Consider the following 23,662-nt stretch of genomic DNA (forward strand, 5'->3'; position numbering starts at 1 on the left):
CATTTACACTTATTTTCAATTGCTCTGACAGTTAATAAAGCTGTGGGAGAACATACATTTTTATCCTTTCCCCGGGGAGATAATTATCTCCTGTCCATGCTAGCCGTGAAGACCACATCTGTTGACTAGTGCTAAACTCACGAAGCTTGGTGAAAGTACCTACATACGTCATTCTGCAGAGTAGAATGAAGAGCAGAGCAGAAGCAGGCCACGCCGCCATCATGTTTCACAAAACAGAGAAAATTGTAAATATCGTTAAACTAAAATTATAAATAAATATTGTACAAATATTGTTAGAAAAGAGCAATCTATTGAGTTTCTTGCCGGCTCTTCTTAGTGAAATCTGCTTTCCGAACCAGTGGTAGTCACTACAAACAGACTGACTTGACGTTTCAAAAGTGCTTATAAAGTAGGCCTACTTGAAATAAATTAATTTTGAATTCTACTTTATCTTGTCTACTAGCTATTGTTTCTCTATTTAAAATTCTTCAATATTAGCCATATAACCCTATATTATTAAATCATAATAGAATATAAAAAAATAAACGAACTTTCGGTATTTTTACGAATCGTTTCGCTAGTTTACTTTTTTTGTATTGAATAAAGCGTAAATTCAATCAAAGGTTTATGTAAAAAATATTGTGTACTTCAAGGAATCCATTTCTGTTGTTTAAATGATAATCCCCTAATCGAATATAATCAAAAAATAATAGTTAACATCACTCGAAATTAAAATTATATTCATAGCGCAATATTTGATAATAGTTTCAAATAGGTAAATGAGTATTTATTTAAATAAAAAAAAAGTTGGGAGGAGGTGAGGTTACACGACATCGGTCAGTAAAAATGCGCTGTCGATGAAGGTGAGGGGTTTTAAGGGTGGAAAAAATTTCATTATTTTGAGTTAGGATGTACCGTTTCCAAGATGTCCTATATCCTACATTTTAATTTCTTCTCTCGATGTTTTTAACCCCAGATCCCGGCGACGAGGTGTTGTAAGTTTAACGTGTCTGTGTGTTCGTATGTGTGTGTGGCTGTGGCATGATACTTCCGGAACAGATGAAGCGATTTAGATTTTGTAAAAAATCTTTTTGTTTGAAACGTGAGGTAAATTACATTTCTTTTCAAAAGTCCCTCAACGGTATCAAGTGAAAGAGTACTAATAACTAGTGAAATACTACTATACACAATAACAATTTTCAAGCTGCACTCGGGATTAGCTCCCGATGAAAAAGACCTCCTTAACGACTGACGTAGTTTGTAGTCACGAAATTTTGTATACGCACAATTAACTATTTATTTTTGTTCCCCTATAAATTTCTACAAATAAAAATTTGCCATCTTTGATTTTGATAACATACTGTTTTAAAGTCTGTTAATAATCTCCTTTTGTAAGTCTACTAACAAGATTTTAAGATGTTTCCTTTTGACCATCGATGGTCAAAATCTTAAAAAATTCTGAACTTCACTAAGCTAAAGTAACCTTTAAGATAATAAAAAGAATATTACAATCCGATAAATAGTTAAGGTGAAATGCGTTGACAAAGGTACACACCAGCAATGATATCCTACAGCTCTAAAATTTTGTATATTTTTTTGAAAGCTTGATATCATATGTGATTATTTTGCCAATCCAATACCCATGCCCTGGCCCACAGTAATGGGTTGATATGATCATGATCTTGATGCATTTTGTGAATGGCTTAAACCTATAGCTCGAGTCAATAAGTGGTGCTAAAAATTTGGTACGAACTATACATTTTTTTAATTAAGAACTTTTATATCATTCTTAGGTTGAGGGTGGATAAATTAAAACTTATTTTTTTGGATTTGAAAATGCACGTACGTACTAATATCTTATTCTGAGATACCCCCTTTATTTGGTTGCCCCATTATAAAATACCTATTCTGCTGTTTTGCCACGTTCGTAACGAAAATAAAAACATTTGCAGCCTTAATTTAGCAACAATTTCATTTTTGTGTAACCATTTAAAATTTCAGATCGATAGTAGGAGGTACACCTCATATGTATAAGGTTGTGACAGACGGATAAAGGTTGATTCTATATATATTTGGTAACGGGATCTAAAACACAAGAAATAACTGTAATATACTTACAAACATTTATTCAACATGACGACACAATAAGTTTACAGTCTCTTTACAATTTATAGTTTAAACATAATAATCCAGTATTTATTTATTTTTAACTATTATGCCAACTAGCAACACTAATACGAATACGTAGCCTTGTTGTATTTCCATTTTTTATTCCATGGTAACAATTGACCGGACGAAGCAGATGGCCCACCTAACGGCAGAGCATAGAAGGTACACGTACTTCAACATGCCGCCCTGTGTCCATCAATTTAAGGCTTCGGTGTTAAGCCTCATGTGCCCGAAATTACACCGGCAACGCTACTTAGCAGCGGAAATAAGCATGACTCTTTCACAAAAAGCTAATACTAAAACCATTACCCATGTGGTTTTGTGCATCCTTCCGTGATGTGTTAATTAAACATAAGGCACAATACAATTTATACATTACTAGAGTTTACATTGTCCGCCGTCGTCAACGAGTCGCGAAGCTGAAGTGGCAATGTGCGGGGAACATAGCTTCGAGAACCGATGGACGCTGGTGTCCCAAGGTTCAAGGGGAATGAAGACCCCGCACCGATAGATGCAGCGTTGGACGACCTCCAACGAGGTGGACAGACTACATCAAACTAGTCGCTGAGCACAAGCGGACCACGACCACGGAATCTGGAACTCTGTAGAAAAGACCTATGTCCAACACTATGCGTCAATCTGATCAAGTGATGATGATGATGATGATGAGACTACAGATATACCAGATGGATGAAGAACTTTAAACTGTTCATCAATGAACAAATCCGTTTGAACATAACTTCGTATACTTAGATCTTGTACACAGTGCAGGTAACTGGAAAACAAATGATATTGGACGCGCTATGTCATAAAGAGGTAACTGACAACTTTCTTATTTTAAGATAGTATAAATCGCTTTCCTATTTATTGCGATGAATTTAAATTGGCCAATGTCGAGAACTGATACTATCTTCCTTTCCTAGTTAATACAGTTATTTGTCACGATATCAGTAATTGTAATATCAACATACTGTACTAGCCCACTTATTTAAAACCACGATACGACATAATTTAAGCCCGTACCAGTGTTCAAACATGCGCTTCAAAAAGTCGCACTAAATCTAATGATGACAGAAGATAGAATCACACTGCACCTATCATAGTAATAGGTAAATATGTATGCCAACACAACTTAAAACTTGTTTTATCACTTTACATTCGCACAAGGTGAATTGGCAACGATTTATAAAACCGCTCTTTAACCGATTGCGTGCTCGTATACAATGAGTTAATTAAACTAAGAGCCTACGTTTATAAGTGCCCGGAGGCGGGCACGGGCATGGAGGACACAAACCCGTTGTAAAATGTCACAACTGTCTTTCCTACTCATTTTGTTGTAGGTAGGTAAGTTGATCGATGTCGGGAACAATAACCGTTTTTTTACTACTTGATACGGTCTCTATGTCGAGGTTTGTAACCAGACTGTGCGGTTTGGGTGCCAGAACAGAACTTCAAACTTCGAATACGCAGTTTCTAAGTCTGATAAGAGAACTGTAGATAAGTAAATAGTGAAATGGAATTTGCGTTTTAAAAGATACACTACTACACAATCACGTAAGCAAAAGTAACCACTATCTATATATTTTAAATATCTATAAATGTTTGTTTGTTACAAAACATATTTAAACTATACCTACTATTTGTGATGTTTATTATACACTAAAGGTAGAGTAATTTATTATCACCCAAAATTATCCATCCGTAATTTGGTAAAACAAATTGAAACTTTATCCATAGATTAGAAATATCTATGAATTATTTATTTTGGGTGTGTAATATATTTTTTCCAATAAGTGCATCCAATGTAAATGAAGAAAATTTTACAATCAATACTAATGAGACTTCAAGTTTATATTATAAAGTATATACTAAAAGTAACATACAAATTAATACTAAAGTAAAGCCAGCATGAATTTTGTCTATATCTTATCTTGTCTTTATATCTTGTATATTATGTGTGTAATGCAAACAAACTTTGATGTTGCTTGTGTGAGCAAGAAAGGATGTTTAATGTATGTCCTTTTTTCTCTTGCATACAATACTGTCAAAGTGTGTTTATATTCTTTTTTTTTGTTTCCCTGACTTTGCTTTATGTATTATTATTCTATTTTTTTTAAATTACACTATTTAGTATATTCATGTCAAAACTTATAGATGTCAGAATATACTGGAACATAGCAACTCTTATCTTGCTGCACAAACATTATATACTACTCTTGGCACAGCAAAAATTATTTAGAATGGAGAATGTTATGGTACAATAATTATTGCTTCATCATATAAGCCAGTTGTGTGCTGTAGTTTTGCACTAATGAATAAAAAAATAAGCAGCAATTATCAGGCTAAATTTAAGACATACATAATATTAAGTGAATATAAAGGCCACAAAACATAGTGTTGAGATTAATGCACTCAGGATACATACTCTTGATCATAAATCACTCAGCCTGTCCCACTGCTATGGATAGGCCTCCTTTTTATAGCAAAGGGATTGAGATATTTAATCCACCACAGTGCTCCAACACACATAATATTTTAACATAATTAAAATTACATTATTCTCTAATCAAGTATTGTAAATCATAATAATCTTTCCCATAATACATTTCTGTGGGGTTATTGCTATATTTTAACATTTAATATTGTTCTAAAGAGCAAAAGCATGACACACACTAGATAACATATAATGTCAATATCCAAATTTGATAACATACTTTGTCTTGCTCACTGTAACCTTTATATACAGCTGTATAAATTCTACCACACAAATGCCTCAGAAATTACAACAACTGTTAGTTTTGCGGGCAGTTTTATAAAATGCCTTACTGTGTGTTGAGAGACTATCAGTCTTGGCAACTAAGTCATCTAATTGCTCGCCCCTATCTAATACAGCTTTAATTGTATTGTGTAATATAATCTTTGTCTCGTCTAAATCATCTTGTATTTTTGTCAAGGCATCTGCTTCACGAGGATTTTGAAATTTAGCTAAATATTCTGGTAAAATAGGAAATTCTACACTAGTCTCATCAGATGTTGCCCAACTAGTTGCGGGAACTTTTGCAGAGAACTCATCCAAAACTTTGGTGATTAAAGTGTGTGCAACTCTGTTAGGATATTCATGATCTGAAATGAGTACTCCTGCCAAGTTGTCCGCTCTAACATATACCTGAAGCATGTACTCTCCCTCTTTAACAGATTGCCTGGAAGCTGGCTGCGTCCGTTCAACGATAGTTTTGCTGACGAATGTCATAAATTCCTGCACAGATCCTTTCTGGAAGAAACTGAAGCTTTGCAAGTTATATGCTGCTTTTAAAACTGTAGCACTGTTGACTCCTTTATAAAGCACTGCCAAGGCATATACTCTTACCATCGTGATATAATTGAATGCACACCTAAAACATAAAAATATTATAAACATTTTTGTTGTAATGGTTCAGCAACCGAAGTAAGGCTATGTTAAACAATTGAGCAACCTTAATAATTCGTCAATGTAGTTCAAGTATTAATTTTTGTTTACACTTTCTTTAATTCACAAAATAGAGAAAGTAATCAGAAATTATTTTGCTAAACTTCGTTCTGGAATCTGGTAAGCGTATGACGTGACGTACAGACGTATAAATGGGTCTACCGTCTGACATTGATAGTCATTTCTCCTAGTGATCCACAGACATTGACTAGACACAGACTTTTATACTATAGTGGGTACATGATATTGACATCAATGTCATTCTCTTATATAGTCTTGTCATATGTATAATTTTAGTGAATTTTGCGGCATTTCCTGTTTTATTTCACCACAGATCAATACTGGGGAGTAGAGTGAAGGCCCTTAACTATACAATAATTATGTGATTTTGAGAAAGAGGTGAACCGCCGAATTCAACTCGGATGGGCAGCGTTCGGAAAACTTCGAGACATCTTTTCGTCCAAAATCCCTCAGTGCCTGAAGACCAAAGTCTTCGAACAGTGCGTGTTGCCAGTGATGACTTACGGATCCGAAACGTGGTCGCTTACTATGGGCCTCATAAGAAAGCTCAGAATCACTCAGCGGGTGATGGAAATGGATAGAGCAATGTTGGGAGTATCTCTACGTGATCAAATCAGAAATAAGGAGATCCGTAGAAGAACCAGAGTTACTGACATAGCTCAGCGAGTTGCTAAGCTGAAGTGGAAATGGGCGGGGCACATAGCTCGGAGAACCGATGGACCTTGGGGTTCCAAGGTGTTGGAATGGTGACCCCGCACAGGTAAACGCAGTGTTGGTCGGCCCCTAACAAGGTGGACAGACGACATCAAACGAGTCGCTGGGAGCCGCTGGAAGCAAGCGGCCCAGGACCGTGGATTTTGGAACTCTACAAAAGACATATGTCCAGCTGTGGACTTCAATCGGTTGAAGTGATGATGATGATGATGAATTGATAGTTTGCATTAAGTTGTGATGCTTTGATGTTCAAGCTTAAAATTCAATGATTTAATTTTTAATATGTGTTACCTACAATAGGTCTACGTAGAAGACGCTTAAAAAGCCTAGAAGCCTGACAAATGAGCGATACACTTAGGTATGACATCTATGTTTGACATTTGACTGTCTGTCACCAGCAGAGTGACAGATCAAGGAAAAATAAAAACATAAAAAGCTCCTCTAAGCCCCGAATGTTTTTCTATTTGAGAAAATCAAAAGTCTGATATTATCTAACAATGTCCGAAAACACAGAGAAACTAGAAAGCTCTTGTGATGCGCGACGAAGAATTTTAAATATAGCCGTATCTACAGTTCTGCTAGAAACTGGCTTTGACTCTGCTGATAAAATGGCTTTGGAAACATTAACAGAAATTATTCAGTGTTGTAAGTATTCGTTCAAATAAGTTTTTAAAACTTTAAACGTCCCTTGTCTAGCACTTGTAAAATACCTGTGTTGCTGTGCATTGGGCGATTTATTATTTATTTGCGAATGCATATGTTTGCAAGGAATTTCGCGCATTTACGTTCAATATTATAGTAACAAACATATTTCGCTGCTATCTAAGCTAATTCACGATGCAACCTTTTTATTCTTCCCAAAACATCAATCAATGTATATAAAATATTTGTTTATTTTATCCTTAATATATTCTTATCACTAACTGTCACTCAATTACTCATTACTGATGACCTCTTCCTAACTCCATTTTCTGACTCTAACCAGGAACATAGCACCAAATTATTTACAAGCTGTTGCAACATATAGAACATTTATTGACTTTTAGAGATTTTCTGGGAACACTACTCATTTTCAGCAGGGCTATGGTATGTAAGAATATTAATATGTAAGGTCTACAAATTATTGCTCGCTGAGGTGCCAGCAAGTGCATGAGAAATCAATTATAAATTTTATACCAGAAAGCAAACATTGTTGTGTTTGCTTTGCATCACACAAACAAGAAGTCAAATCAGTTAATTGTAGGAGTAGATATTTCCCAGAAGGAATTTCTTATTAGATCCTAATAAAAGGGCTCTGGATTTGGTAACCAGAAATTATATGCTGTTTAATGTATATGCATGTTGCAGGCAGTATGATAAATCATTGGTTTTTTTTTTCTATATTATATATGTTATTAAAATCATTAAATCTATCCCAGCCAATCCTCCTGGAAGCTGGGTGGTGGGATTGAGTCTTAAATCCCTCAATTAAGAGAGGCCTGAACAATACTAGAAATAAAACCTCTATAATACTACTACCAGTTTCCTAAACCTGTATCTGGACACAAATTCTGATAAGGACTTTTTTCACATACAAACTCTCATTTAATATTCATTGTACACCCTGCCTGCCTCATTACTTTATTTCTGTTTAGCTTCCACTGACAGTCTTTCATTCCTATAGTTATAAAATTCTAAGGTGCTCTTAAATTCTTACTAATTAACCCAACCTAACCTAATCAAACAACAAATCAACTTTATTTTTAGCATAGAATTATTTTAAAGGGCGGAGAGTTACATAGGCTACTTTTATATGCATATAGCATGTTCAAATGAAACAACTAACTCTTCTGCTTTTATAAATAGATATTAAGCTAGCTGTATTTTATTTTTAGTTTTCACAGAAGTTGGCAATTCAGCGAAGAACTATTGTGAGCTCACAGGAAGAACAGAGCCAGTGCTTGGTGATGTAACAATGGCTCTTATTAATATGGGTATGCATCAATTATTTTAGTCAGTACAGTGCTTAAGTACTCTGTCTGTATATGAATTAGGAAGTGCAAAATAACAATATAGACGTTTATTTAGCCTACTGGTTAGGACTTTGGCTGTTTTAGGGGTCCCAGTTTGATTCCCAGCACTACAAACTCTAACTTTTAGAAGTAGTTTCTTTAAAGCATTTAAATATCACTTATTTTAACTGTGAAGGAAAACATAGGGAAACATGAACCTGGAGTTCTTCATAATGTTCTCAAAGTCTATCTGCAATTGGCCAGTGTGATAGACTACAGCTTAAACCCTTGTCATTATGAGAGGAGACCTGTACCCAGTGGAGAGGCAGGGGGGTTGATAATTATGATGATGATTAATTGTTGAAGCAATATTTTTTGGTGTCTCCTTGCATTAATACATTTTTTTTAAACACAAAATTATGAATAGCTACTAAGAAAGTGTCTGTGGTGCTCCACAGAAAACAATTTTCGTAAAATATCTTCTGTTTATATATTACTAGCTGTAGCCCGCGACTTCATCTGCGTCTGATTTTGTTTTTGATGTGGCATTAAATTTAGTTGTAGTTCTAAATAAATTGAAGTATTCGGTATCGTTAAGCCTTAAATTTAGTGTGTGCTGCTGTCCGCTGAGGAGTTCTGTCCTCTCCACAGTTTCGGACACACTGTATAACCTCTATAGTACAAAAATAACTATTTAAATCGGTTATAATTTATCGGAGTTATGGTGTAAAATCGTCAAACACTTTCATCCCCTCTCCCAAAGGAACCGAGCTTAATGTCGGGATAAGAAGTATGTTATATTATTTCTAACACTTCCAAGAATATGTGTACAAAGTTTCATGAGGATCGGTTAGGTAGTTTTTGCGTTAAAGCGTAACAAACAAACTTACATTGCCATTTATAATATTAGTAGGTTCACATATAAGGTATTTACTTATTATGTGTCAATAATATTACATTCTGAAACTGGGTTCTAGGTATAAGTGTACAAGGTATTGAGCAATATGCAGCCCGCCCAAACAGGCATGTGATACAAGCCCCACAACAGGCTTCTGTGCCCCGCACACCAGCAATGTTATCTGCTGGATCAAAAGCTAAACCACCTCCGCATATACCATTTCATTTGCCACCACTGCCAGACCCACATGCTTATATTCGGACACCTGTAAGTCTTTGTTATAGCATAATACATTTTGTGAACATTCATTTATACACTTATCTCAAATTAAAAGTAGAAATAATAATAGTTATTAAAATTCAAATAAAATCCATAAGGGATACTAAAAATTGAGCAAACAAAAAAAATTATATGGCGAGTGCAAATGAGATACTGTAATTTTAAAGATGCAGCAATTGCGAATTGAATTTGTGGGCGATTAGAAATACTGAGAGGGCGAAGTTTTATACCAAGTGAGCGACTATAAAATCTGAAGCGAAAAATTAAGTACTTCATAAGTGTTTCTCACTGTAATCATGCTACATCTTTTATCTAATATGTCTAGTTTATTCTTGACTGAAATTCAAATTGCATTTACGCCAGCAAATCAATTTTTATTAAAATCATTTAAGATAATTGACTCATATAAATCACATTTACTTCTATCCATCCAACTAAACACACATTTTGCATTTCCAGCAATTAAATTTGATGAACTATATGATCACACGACTGGTGATATATTTCTATTCTACTGTAAGCTAATTTATGTTCTTATTTTGTAGACACACAAACAACCAGTGACAGAATATGAAGCCATAAGGGAAAAGGCTGCCAGCCAAAAGAAAGACATTGAAAGGGCATTAACAAAGTTCCTCGCTAAGACTAGTGAAACTCATAATCTTTTTAACACAGATGACAATCAAGTTTATCCATGTAAGCTACGTTTTACGAGTAACTAGTCAACCCAGTAGGTTTTTACTGTTTAAAAGCCGATTTACATAAAACGAGTGAATGCTCAATCTATCACCACTCTATTAAATTCTTTTAGTATAAATAGACGTAGATTTCTGTCGTTATTCTATCCGCGTTTGCAAGATTCTATGTAATATTTTAAGAATGCTCGTTTGCTTCATGTAAACGGCATTAGACTGTACAAACAGTTGTGTAGAGCATTCTTGCTTGTTCTTGTGTACACAAGCAAAAAATCAAATCTTTATTCAGTTTAGGCTATAGTTACAGCACTTATGAACGTCATACATTATTTGTTTTATAAATATAATAATAACACTTATATTAATGAAAAAAAAAACAATGATCAATAATTAATAATTAAAATAAAGTAATACTCGCTCCCCGGAGGTGTTTATTCAAACCGTTCTTATGTCCTAGTAATGAGCATTTGTTCGGTTGATCTTTACATTTGTCCAAGAGCTCTAGTTCTTCTTTCTTATTCTTGAACGTTATTATTTTGGTTTAAACACTGGAGGTAAGCTTTTGTTTCATGGAAGAATGTTCTTTTCGGTGGAGTTGGCACCACCAGAGAACGGGCTGCGTTATCTACTGTGCTACTACTACCATCTACTGAGATCACAAACCATTTCATTATTCTTTTCAATTTTAAACACGTCTCACCATCTCCTTTTTTTTTTTAATAAAGAAATATACAATACACACATCGCCATCTAGCCCCAAAGTAAGCGTAGCTTTAGTTATGGGTATACTGAGATAGCTGATGAATATTTTTTTATGAATATAATACACATAAATACTTATAATATACAGATAAACACCCAGTCACTGAAAAACATTCCGCCTAACTATCCGCTCAAAGTCTTTGAGCGGATAGTTCATAGACAAATGACCCTGTTTCTTACTCGATGTAACCTTTTAAATCCATTAAAATCTGGTTTTCGTTCCGGTCATAGTACGACTACTGCTTTAGTTAAAATTACTGAAGATATCCGTTTCGGGATGGATAATCAATCTGTAACTGTATTAGCATTATTAGATTTCAGTAATGCTTTTAATAATGTTGATCATGATCTACTTTTAACTATTTTATGTTCTCCTTAACATATCTCCTAGTGTCATTGACTGGTTTCATAGTTACTTGCACGGCCGCCGGCAGCGGATACGGATTGAAAATTCATATTCAGAATGGTGTCCAATAAATGCCGGTGTGCCCCAAGGTGGCGTGTTGTCTCCTCTCCTGTTTTCAATTTTCATTAGTTCAATTACTCAGAATTTATCCTATCTCTACCACCTGTATGCAGACGATCTACAGATATATACCCAATCTAAGTTGCAAGATCTACCCCTAGCGATTGAACAAGTAAATAAGGACTTAGAAGCTGTTGTACAATGGAGTAGATCTTATGGACTCAGGGTAAATCCGTCTAAAACAAAAATAATTATAATAGGCAGTCAGAATTTAATTTCACGGATAGATTGGACTACCCTACCTTCTGTTGTTTTTGATGGAGTCCAATTACAATTTAGTGACACAGTCAAGAATCTTGGGGTTGTTTTTGACAGATTTCTTTCTTGGGTTCCCCAGATTAGTGAGGTGAGCAGGAAGATGTTTGCAGCTGTAGGTTCTCTTCGGCGATTAAGTAATTTCCTTCCCATACCAACTAAAATTGCGCTAGCTCAATCTCTCCTCTTTCCAATTCTTGATTACGCTGATACTTGCTATCTTGATTTAACTATGGAGCAATTTAATAAACTCGAGCGCATTCAAAATCTTTGCATACGGTTCATATTTGGCCTTCGTAAATATGACCACATTTCAGAATTTCGCGACAAACTCGAGTGGCTTCAAATTCGCCTTCGCAGGAATATTCATATTCTTTCTCTCTTATACTGTGTTCTGTTCAATCCAGCTACTCCTCCATATCTTAAAGAACGGTTTGAGTTTCTCAGTGATTCTCACTGTCGCTCTCTCCGTTCTGAAGACAATCTTATGCTCAAAATTCCTTCCCATAGTACTTCTTTCTATTCTAAATCCTTTTCAGTTGAAGCTGTTCGGCTATGGAACTCTCTCCCCTTTCAAATTAGGCGCGCGCAGTCACTACCGATTTTTAAGACTCCTTAAAAAACATTTTATGCCACCCTAATTCGTCATTTTTTTTTTTTTTTTGCTTCGGAGTCACTTTTCTTTGTGTTGCTGGCTTGTACTTTGTATGATATAGTAATTGATATATATATTTATTTTTAATTTGTTAACTGCTCTTCTCTTGTGTACAACCTAACCCTTAAGTCTGTGTTTTTTTGTGTTTTCCTTTCCTTGATTGGGTTGCCTGGCAGAGATCGCTTTTTAGCGATAAGGCCGCCCATTGTACCTGTGTTTTATTGTGTTGTTTTTGTTTATAATTTAATTTCTGTTAGGTGTACAATAAAGTGTATTTTCATTTCATTTTCATTTTCATTTCAACATTGATGTTCATCACACAAACATTTTCCAGTTGTGAGAATCGAACCCACGGCGTTGGACTCAGAAAGCAGGGTCGCTTCCCACTGCGCCACTCGGCCGTCAAAGTTTATCTTCTTTTAGTGTTATTATTAGTACCTACAGTCATTTAATTTTTTTTTCAGTAATAGCATGCAAGCCCACTTTTCCACCTTACTTGGCATGTCTTCTACCCACCGACCAAGTTTTTGATTTTGATGAGCTTGAGTATCACTTTCAAGTGGCTAACAGAACTGAAGATTTACCAGCTGATAAGAAAGGTATATTTTTGCGCATTGTGATAACACAATTACTACACAATATCTAATAGTAGTAAAGCTTTCTGTGACAGAGCTTGTCAAAGGGATTGGTTGCTGGTGTGATAAAAGTTATGTTATATATAGTTATGTTATATAATTATATGTTATAAACACCTACCTCGGCACGTTGCAGGACGTGTTCCTACTATGCCGTACAAAGTGTTGCTCTGTTTATAGGCGGTGGTTTTCTAGTTACCTAGTTACCTATTAAAAACTCAAGACCTCGTGATCTGTAGTTAAACATGCCTTAATTTAGGCTCATGCGTTGAGAAGTTCATGCATATATGAATGAACTAAATATACGTGAGGCAAAATCGCTTGAAACATTCAAAAACGCGGTGAAAGCATATCTTGCACAATAATTACCACATTTATTATACCTTGATTATGTTTATTTTTAATATCTATATGTTCATAAGTATTTATGTATGATTGAGTATATATTAGTTTATTATTTTATATTTATTTATTATATTTTTCTTATTTGTGCAGTTTTTTTTATGTATTTGTATTTAGCTATTTGAATGTACGTTTATAATAATTTTACAGCATCTGTCCGCTCTCGCTCATCTTGTCCTAATCCAAAGGTTGCCTGGCAGAGATCGCTACTAAGCAATAAGGCCGCCTTTTGTGTTCTACTTCTGTCTTTGTATTTCTATTGTTTTTTTATTTTCCTAACTTCATTGTGGTGTACAAATAAAGAGTTAAATAATAATAATAAATGCCAGTTCATAAAATAAGTACATTATAATATATAATAGACGACGGATCTGAAGGCAGATTCTAGTTTATCCGAGAAGAAGCTAGCAAGAAATTCAGCAGTTGCTCTCGATTAAGCCGAAATGTGTTATACTCGTTAAAGACGGCTCGGCTCTGAAACCCTCCCTCCTATGCCCAGTACTCAAATATTCATTGAAATTTGAAATTAACAGACAATTTCATAAATTTCAGATCAATCAGATAATGAAGGTGACAATGGAGGTGACAATGAAAATAGCTCCCAACCTGAAATTATGGACATTCCTGGTGCGTCAAGCCCTGAAAGGATGAAAAGTGGAGGATGAACTTAGTTTCTAAGCCAATATTATGATTTTAATAAATATTTATGTTTTTAAAATAAATAAAGTGTTGAAGTTATTTCCACTATGTTAGGACCCCAAAACAAGAAATGAAAACACTCAGTAGCCCTGTTTTTATTCCATGACAAGTGAACCGTTACCGAAATTCCTCACAGATTGACTTCGTCCTGTGTGATGCTTTCATGCGTAAAGATTTCAGAGATTGCAAGGTTATAACGCGGAAACCTTACCTTTGACCAAAAGAAAACCGGTTTTAAGAAATGGCAAAATACAAAATCAGAACTTGATAAAACCGAGATTGCAAAACGATCAGCAAAACAAACGGTTGCCATTGCTAAAGCGTCAGCAAATAAGTAGCTGATATCTAGACTGCAGAGTGCTGAAACTAAAGAGAAAATTTTTAAAATAGCGAAACACTATAATAAGAAAACTCAAGTTTTTAAGCATAATAAATGAATTAATGATATTTCAGGAAAGTTATTAACTACAGACAAAGAAAGCAATAATAGATGGCAGGAATACTAGAAACTTTTGAATGAAGAGTTTTCTCATCAACAAACGATACTCCTCTCATTTATATCTGGTCCTTTGGAGGTAATTTCACCTTCTAAAGTCAAATCCGCTATTAAAGCAATGAAAAATAGCAAAGCCGCAGGCCTAGACGAGATACCAGCAGAGCTTTGGAAAAAACAGGAGATCGGTGCGAAATGGCTAACAGACTTGTTCAGACTTGATCTTTATTGATAATAGTTTAAGGAAATATGTCAGATATGTGGAGACTGAGCAACATGATACTATTTTATAAGAATAAAGGAAGTATAGCTGAGGGTGGGAATTATATAGCGATCAAATTAACGTCATATACCCTTAAAATCTGGAAGTAAGTCATGATCAAGAGACTTAATTTGCTCACAAAAATTGAACCTAACTAGTGTGGCTTTTCTGCAGGGGTTGGTACTACGAATTCAAAATACACAAGGATACTGATTGACAATTATTAAACCCTTAAAAATAATCTACATATGGTCTTTATTGATCTCGAAAAGGCCTTGGACGAAATAGCGCGTCGACTCATATGGCAAGGTCTCAGGGCCCAACTAGCAACGGAAAAGTACATCAGTATCGTACAGGACATGTACAGCAATGTGACCAGCCAGTATTAAATGGCGGACAAGTATCAGGAGAGCCGACCCCAAATAGAGAAAGCGCCAGGAGAATGACAATGACAGGTTAACCGTAGACTGCAATGTCACCTGGTAAGTGATGCAGTCATAGATTGCAACAGGCTAACCTGTTAGGGGAGTTGGAGCTATATTAAACTTATACTCCTCAACGGTTTCTACACGACATATCTCATAGTCCTAAAAGGGTAAAGCTTTAGCTTCGGGGTGACCAGCACGCGCCTCGTAACTTTTCAGAGCTATGTGCGTTTTAAGCTATTAAATATTATTACTTGCGTTAGGAAAACCATCATGACGATTCCTACATATCTAAGAAATTTCCACAATATTCTCAAACGCGTGTGAAGTCTACCAATCCATACTTGGCCAGCGTGGTGGCCTTAACCCTTCTTGTTCTGAGAGGAAACCTGTGTCCTGTAGTAAGGTAATAATGGGTTAATGATGAAGATATTTTACTCTTATCTTTAATTCTCACGATAATAAAGCAAGTGTTCAAATTCTTAATAAGAGTGGATTATGATTATAACCTAACAGAATTAGGAATTTGGAATAAAATAAAAAAGAGTTTAATAATGTTACTTTATTATATTATACTTAGAAAAAATCACTTCAAAGCAGCAGAATTGATAACGGGCAGTGCTTTGATCCCATCTCGGTTCACAACGGTCACTTGGAAGTTCGGCAGGCTCACAAACAGACGCCTGTGCACCTCTTGTACACACTTTTTGAGAATCTCATACGCTTCCTCTTCAGTAGCATCTGTAAGCACAAAAAATACTATTATTGATGTGAAAAATGCACACCTTGGATGTAAAAGCCTCTGTACTTATTTTTATTCAGTATAGTATTATTCTAAATTCTACCTAGTATGAACTTTCAATTATGAAAATCAAGCTTAATTTACCATACGCAGCAAAAAGCAGTAGTATCTGTATGGTATAATTTATAATTTCTTGAAATTTTACACTCCACACCAAACAGATCTTCGGCAATGCACTACACCCCACATGCCTCCACACATGTTGCACTCCAAAACCAGAGCATCCTTAGATATTGACTTTACAATGTATAATTGTTTGCCTTAACAATTATTCATTGCAGTTTTTTTTGTAAACCTTCTAATATTTTGAAATGTATATTTGATATATTTGAGGATGCCAAGTGTAAATACCCCTTCATCTGTGTAGTAACTTCATCAGTCAATGTCATTTATTAATAGTTAATAATTAAGATATTCTTACAGGAACTATAAATAAGGGAAATTCTGAAATAAATTTCTAGTGTAAAGTATGTATGGTGTAACTACTTAATCTTGGTTAAACTTTGCATAGAAGTAGTTTACATCCTTGAGATAGCCATAGGAAACACCTCCTGGGAAAATAAAGGCTTTCCGGAGGATTTCTAAAACCCTATATAAATGCTGCCAAAGTTTCAGGCAACACTCATAAATGGAAACTGACAAGTCTTAGTAACTATGATACGATTTGTTTAATTACTAAGATACCTTTCTTATAATAGCGATCCATGATGCTCATGCTGAGGATACCACCAAAACCGTGGACTGCGAAGGGCACCTTTACACTTGATGCTAAGTAATCCATGAAGTACAGCTCTGGGCCATTTTCTTTATCATAACCAGCCATCATCAGGTTCACAAAGTAAGGAGTCTGAAAAAAACCATTTGCTTTTTATGGATCAGACCAATATTATGGCCTTCATGCATAATATTGTTTCAAAGTAGTCTCCTCCTTGGATTGAAATATTATAGTACTGTTCCTTCTCCTACACATGCAGACGTTAATTTTTTGAAGTGATGATAATAATGGAGATATTTTTATTTTACTACCAACTTTTTCTTTTTTTTTCCCCTATTATTATCCTACAAATTGTTACTATCAATAGAAACATAAACTTACATTACTTCTGAGGTATTCAGCAAGATTCCTCCTTGTAAAATTTGCAGCAGCGGTAGGTCCAAGTTCGTAGCCATTACGCATTTTATATAGTTGGATATTCTTTGCTATATACTCTGCAAATTGTGTAGTGTCACCAGAGTCTCCGATAACACCCATTACCAACTTATCTGATATTTTATAGATCTTTTCCTCATCTGTAATACATTTTAGAAATCAATATACTTCCTCACCTGGTTCTTTGACATAGAATATTAATTAGTATATGCAGGGCTTGAAGGCTAATGTCTTATTGACTGTTGCTCACACTGGTTGGCAACAGGAACCGCAGAGCTTGGCTGGGAGTAACAGGTTATAAACTTAAGTGAAGAACTACAGTTTATAAACTGTTACTGTCATGCTACATGTTTTAAGCCAAATACACTGACATCAGCAAGCCAAGAGACAAATTCAGCCACCACCAGGCCATAACTATTTCAGATACAGTTTGGGTACATTAATAAGTGGAACCCCTTCTCATTGTGCGAAGAGGCCCATGCCCTGTAGTAGACCAGTAATGGGTTTATATGATGATGATATTGATGAACCAGCGGAAACGATAAAAATGCGCTGTCGTCCGTAAACTACACCACTCGCGGTATTGATATACACCAACCCGTACATAATAAAAAAGAAATTATCCAAAAATATTAAAATAGTTACCGTCTTTCATCACCATAATACTATGGCTATTGGTTTGATCCGCCGCTATCATAACAAAGTCGTTGCACTGTATTCCCAGCAGACATTGCAAATTAATATTCGCCATATTATTATAAGTTAAATCAAGGGTATTCTGCTTTTTACAAAACTTAGCGTCTAGCGATATTAATTTGCCGCAAACAATGACAATACAAACCACAATAACCTAAAAACTTGTCAAATCATTTAATTTGACAAGACTCAGAGTATAAGTTTTTTCAATGAAGCCTGTATGGCACAGAAGTTAGTACAGTTGTACTGGGGTCTGTTAAGTGGGATCGCACAGACAGATGACTCTTTAGCGTATTTGAGTGAGATTACGAATCATGTAATCGAAGGGGAATGTGTGGAAAACTTTGATTGTTTGTTCTTTTGGTATCACATAATGTCAGAAATCTTTTAGCAGCGTAGTGTTTATATCCTCATTACACATAATTACAGGGGCAAGGCTTCTTGGCTCAGCCTGGGGACAAGTGTGATCATTGAGCAACACAACATGACTAAAGTAGTAAAGTCATTTATACATTATAATTATATAATAATGGCTTTCATACTGAAGACATGGCTATATGCCTTACTATGAAATTTAAAATGAATATTTAGGATTAAAGACACGTCTTTACGCCTTACTATGAGATCGAGAATATTGAACACTATAAGCCATGACTATGACATCAAATAAGACATGACTATTATACACTGAATAAAAGGCTGTATGGTCCCTATGGTAATTGGTAATATACCTATGACTTTTCCCTTTGAGAAAGTATGGAGGGTAGAGGTAAGGAGAGTCATCTTATATGGGAGAAAAGTTGAAAAAGTGTCCAGTTGTATGCGCTAAATAACAGTTCAAAAATCCTCCACAATGGCGCTGGTGGATGCACAGAGTATGGTATGAATGTAGCAATCGTAGATGAATTGAAGTATGCCGAGTTAAAAAATTTAATGTCAGTATCGACTAAAGTAGTTAATTATTGAGAATTTCAACAACTTACGTTGTACAAAATATTGTGGTAAATATAACCTTACTTCCTTGTTTATTTTTCAAGCCTACTCTAACAATATTTATATTTGGCGCTTCTTTTAAGAGTTACCTTGATGCAAATGTGGCGCCATTCTAATTTAATATATTTTGACGACACTTTTCATATACACAGATGATCCTCCTTACCTCTACCCTCCATATGAGAAAGAAAAAAAATAGCTGTCAGTGTTATCTTACAGCTGTTTACTTTCTGTACATATTTATAAATCAAAAGAAGTAGAAGTACCTATTTTTTCCAAGTTCTAAAATGTAACGTGATTCCTTAGATATAATGGCAATGAGTTCTAATCACTAAATCATTAGCCTAAAACGTGTTAACCAATTTATGAGTGATCAATACTTATTGATACTTCACCACGATGTTCAAGAAAATAGCTGTAGGTATTTCAGGTGGTGTTGATAGTGCTGTTGCTGCGTTGTTATTAAAAAAAGCAAGTAAGTTATATTAATCAAAAAATTGCACACTAAGCACATCCTATAGTTATATAAAAAAATCAGCTTTCGCAAGTTGTGTGCAAGTTGTCGCAAAACTAGAAACTTTAACAATTAGGTTATAAGGTTGGCATTAAATTTTTGGATAATGTTGCATATTAAAGTGTGTGCCTGGTAGTCATTATCATGCTAAAGTTGTTCAACTTAAATTTTAAATAATAAACTAGAATCATCAATTATTTTCTGCAGTTTCTTTATAAACATACACAAAATATACGCCATTCATGAGGATTTTCCCCCTCAAGAAAAAAGACATCTTATTGAAAAAGTCCTGAATTGGGTAGCAGGTTTCTTATCAATTGTTAAGTTTAAGTTTTCTGTGTGTACTTATCTGAGTTTGTATGCTAATCATAATATTTTTCTTTTAGATTACCAAGTACAAGGAGTATTTATGAGAAACTGGGATAGTAACTATGAAGCTGGATTTTGTACAGATGAAAAAGATTTTGAAGATGCAACTGTTGTTTGCCGTAAGCTTGATATTCCATTACATAGAGTTCACTTCATAAAGGAATATTGGAATGAGGTCTTTTCTGTGGTACTGAGGGAGTATGAAAAAGGGCTGACACCCAACCCTGACATTCTGTGCAATAGATACATAAAATTTGATAGCTTTTTTGAACATTGCAGGAACAATTTAGCAGTTGATGCTATAGCAACTGGTCACTATGCAAACACATCTTTTGGCCCATTTTTAGAGAATTATAATGATAATGAAGGTATTTTTTGAAAAAAATATTTGTGAAATCTGTAGAAATGAATGTTATTATTGCAAGGAACTTTGACAATCTTGACAGCATTAATGTAGTTTTATTCCATTTCAGATGTAAGGCTTCTACAACCTGCGGACAAACACAAAGATCAAACCTTTTTTTTGTCTCAGGTACAACAATTTTCCCTCAGAAAATGTATGTTCCCTATTGCTAATTTATTGAAAAGTGAAGTGAGAACAATTGCTCGAAAAGAAGGTCTTTTGCAAGTTGCCAGTAAAAGAGACAGTACTGGAATTTGTTTTATCGGAAAAAGAAGATTTCAAGATTTTATTGGTGATGTAAGTTATGTTGCAAGACAGTACCCATTAAAAAATAGGAATGATGATTTAGTCATAATACTACAGGGATATTTAGTATTCTTTTATTATTATATTCCATACAAACTATTAGGTGTTGATGTGCGTCCATTGTCAACTATCAATATCATGAGATTGACTACTAGATCACATCATACATATATTGGTTTCACAAATAATAGTATTAATATTAATTTATAATATACTTTTTGTTCTTACAGTTTATTCAAACTAGGGAAGGATTTTTCATTGATATAGATTCAGGACATAAAGTTGGAGAGCACAGTGGTATTCACAAATGGACAGTGGGCCAAAGATGCTGTCTGAGTAATTTTACACAAGCATATTTTATTTTTAAGAAAGACTTGAGTACTAACAATATTTATGTGGTGAGTTCCTAAAATGATGCTTCTTATAAATTTCAAATATGTTATAATAATAAATCATTACAAGTACTTTCCACTTTTAATTATCACATGTGTCATTTATTTTAGGTTCCAGGAACTAAACATCCAGCATTATGGAATGATCTTTGCATAACTGAAACACCCCATTGGATTTGTAAAGAACCTTCTGACTTAACTAACAATGGTGTATTGAATTGTTCATTTAGATTTCAACATACAAAGCCATTGGTACCTTGTAGAGTTTTAAAGAATTACGAGGGTTTAACAATACTACTTGAAACAAATCTAAGGGCACTTACAGAAGGTCAATTTGGTGTACTTTACAATGATAGTGAATGTCTTGGTAGTGCAAAAATAAAGCATGTGTGTCACAATTTAGTGTATTAAATAAGTTATATTTATTTATAATATGTTGTTTAATTTAATTACAGTTTTCTTCATGAATTCTAAAGTGAAGACAAAGGGGATGCTCTAGAAATTTATACCAAGCTCTCATACATTCAATAAATTCAAATACCGCATTATTTACAGTCTGTAACATCACAAGGTAAACAGAAAGTCAACCAATCAATGGCGTTTATTTTATGATATAATTATTATACATAGTTTTGTAAAGTGAAAATATAATAATGAAAAAAATAATTACATATAAAACAAAGTCTCCTTTCGCGTCTGTTTGTCTGGGCGCGAAAAACTTATATGTACCGAATGGATTTTCTCACGGTTTTTACTAATGGACAATGATTCATGAAGAAGGATAATGTATAATTTATTGTTTTTCTGTAAATTGGCCAAAATATAACGATGAAAATTATACCGACATGAAGCTTTACTAAAATTATTGTAATGATACATACAAATTAAGCAATAACCATCATTGCCGACAAAAAGTCCGCGATGCAATATAAATATCCATTATAGTTAAGTCAAAATAACCGCCTTTTTATCAAATTTTTCAGTATCATGAAATTATAGAAATAATTACTTTTATTAATAGACTTTAAATTATTCAAATTGGACTTATACTTCAAAAGTTCCGGGTATAAAAAGCTAAAAGTAGGAAAAATTTGCAGTGTGAGCCGATCAGACCTATGGCAATGAATATCTATGGATCGAAAATCGAAATTTATATCGGTGGTGTTTAATTCTGCTTTTTACGAATACTCTACGTAATACTTACTGCTTCAAATAAAATATTTTGTAATATTCAGCTCATCACATCTTTAAATCCTATTCTACAGTTTTATTCTTCTTCTTCTTTTTGGTTTATTGGTTCTGCGCGCTGAGCGATTGAACCATAGTCAATTGCTTATTCTGTGGTCAAGTGTTGTTCTTATTTATAAATTTTTTTTAAACGAGGAAACTTCTTACATTGAAAAAAAAACTAAGTTTTTTATAAAAAGGAAACGGAATTTCGAAAAGAATTAATAGGATCAGGAAAGGATTAAATAGTATATGGATTTAATAATAATATAATTTAATAATATGGAATACTTAAACTAGCTACTTATTTACAACTTAATATCATACAATAGGATAAATGAGGAAAAAAGTTTATATATACATGGTTCATTAATGGACAAGAGGATGTCAACGGAAGTAGGAAGTGGGATGTTTAACTTAATAAGACCCTGGTAAAATGAATCCCGGTTATATTTTTAGCATGATAAGAATATGTGGTTCAGGTCCCCCACCTCACCACATTCGCACAAATCACTATCCACAATTCCAAATTTCGCCAGTTGCACAGGAGAACAAACGTGGCCCAAACGCATACGCGTCAAGATACATGTCACTCTCCTGCTCAACTTTAAACCCGAGAACCATGGCTTTGACGGAATAGAGTTTTGAATCCTAGCGAAAGATTTACCCTTTGACTGGCTAGAAATCGACCAAGCCATTTTCCAAGATTCCTGAAGGGAATGTTTTGGCAGTGCACATAAATCATAGGCATAGTTACAATAGTCGGCAATATCTCCGCATGATATAGCCTCATTGGCAAGCTGGTCAGCACGTTCATTTCCAGAAATTCCAGTGTGACCTGGTACCCAGGAAAACACCACTGTATAGCCTTTTTCATTACAAGTAAGCAGGAGGTTTCTAATTTTTAAAATAACATGGCTTATCTGGGCAGACTTAAATGGAAATCTAGATAAAGCTTGCAGAGCACTCATAGAGTCGGTAAATATGATAGATTCCTTAAGTTTGGCAAGAAGAATATATTCTACAGATTTTAACAAACCAAAGCATTCTCCAGTAAATACTGATGATTCCGGTGGAAGTTTTATTTTCTGGACAATATTATATTGAACATGAAAAACTCCAACTCCAACCGGGCCATCCGGTGAATGCTTAGAAGCATCACTATACATATAATGAAAATCAGAAAATTTATTTTCTTTTAATATGTTTACATATTGAGGAGCTTCCAACTGGTTTCTTGGAATACCTGGATTAATTCTAACATTCGGAGAGATTATTAATGCATTATATTTAGAATAAAAAGTAGGATAGCAATATGTACTATAGATCGGCGCTTGTATGGAGCAAAACATTCGATAGCTTTTGATAAGACACGGGGCAGATTTATGGGACCAGTACGAACAAGTATCTATAAATTCTAAGAGGAGTTGAAGTTTATCACGTAAAGGATGCTGTGAAAATTG

At 34.5% G+C, this 23,662-nt stretch overlaps 4 protein-coding genes across 6 annotated transcripts; 2 read left to right on the forward strand and 2 right to left on the reverse strand.

Annotated features, from left to right (window-relative positions):
- Window positions 1-2,100: 2,100 nt before the first annotated feature.
- On the reverse strand, window positions 2,101-5,814 carry LOC120631490 (synaptobrevin homolog YKT6). Its single transcript, XM_039901101.1, has 2 exons — window positions 5,643-5,814; window positions 2,101-5,561 (listed from the first exon to the last, which is right to left on the reverse strand). The coding sequence occupies exon 2, from the start codon at window positions 5,537-5,539 to the stop codon at window positions 4,943-4,945; it is 597 nt and encodes a 198-aa protein (XP_039757035.1). The 5' UTR covers window positions 5,540-5,561; window positions 5,643-5,814; the 3' UTR covers window positions 2,101-4,942.
- Window positions 5,815-6,768: 954 nt separating this feature from the next.
- LOC120631712 (transcription initiation factor TFIID subunit 8) lies at window positions 6,769-14,190 on the forward strand. Its single transcript, XM_039901393.1, has 6 exons — window positions 6,769-7,015; window positions 8,245-8,343; window positions 9,339-9,526; window positions 10,084-10,234; window positions 12,896-13,030; window positions 14,021-14,190. The coding sequence occupies exons 1-6, from the start codon at window positions 6,868-6,870 to the stop codon at window positions 14,131-14,133; spliced, it is 834 nt and encodes a 277-aa protein (XP_039757327.1). The 5' UTR covers window positions 6,769-6,867; the 3' UTR covers window positions 14,134-14,190.
- A 1,701-nt stretch (window positions 14,191-15,891) lies between these two features.
- Window positions 15,892-18,173, reverse strand: LOC120631463 (proteasome subunit beta type-2-like). Its single transcript, XM_039901066.1, has 4 exons — window positions 17,945-18,173; window positions 17,246-17,439; window positions 16,834-16,996; window positions 15,892-16,088 (listed from the first exon to the last, which is right to left on the reverse strand). The coding sequence occupies exons 1-4, from the start codon at window positions 18,048-18,050 to the stop codon at window positions 15,934-15,936; spliced, it is 618 nt and encodes a 205-aa protein (XP_039757000.1). The 5' UTR covers window positions 18,051-18,173; the 3' UTR covers window positions 15,892-15,933.
- Window positions 18,174-19,204: 1,031 nt separating this feature from the next.
- On the forward strand, window positions 19,205-21,404 carry LOC120631445 (mitochondrial tRNA-specific 2-thiouridylase 1). Of its 3 annotated transcripts, none has more exons than XM_039901033.1 (5): window positions 19,205-19,463; window positions 19,889-20,239; window positions 20,345-20,571; window positions 20,811-20,978; window positions 21,084-21,404. In XM_039901033.1, the coding sequence occupies exons 1-5, from the start codon at window positions 19,388-19,390 to the stop codon at window positions 21,381-21,383; spliced, it is 1,122 nt and encodes a 373-aa protein (XP_039756967.1). In that variant the 5' UTR covers window positions 19,205-19,387; the 3' UTR covers window positions 21,384-21,404. The 3 variants fall into 3 exon arrangements, with proteins under 3 accessions (XP_039756967.1, XP_039756969.1, XP_039756968.1); XM_039901035.1 differs by having other exon boundaries at window positions 19,889-19,990; XM_039901034.1 differs by lacking the exon at window positions 19,205-19,463 and adding an exon at window positions 19,552-19,586.
- The last annotated feature ends 2,258 nt before the right edge of the window (window positions 21,405-23,662 follow it).

Source organism: Pararge aegeria, chromosome 18, assembly GCF_905163445.1.
Source record: "Pararge aegeria chromosome 18, ilParAegt1.1, whole genome shotgun sequence".
NCBI classification, from domain to species: domain Eukaryota; kingdom Metazoa; phylum Arthropoda; class Insecta; order Lepidoptera; family Nymphalidae; genus Pararge; species Pararge aegeria.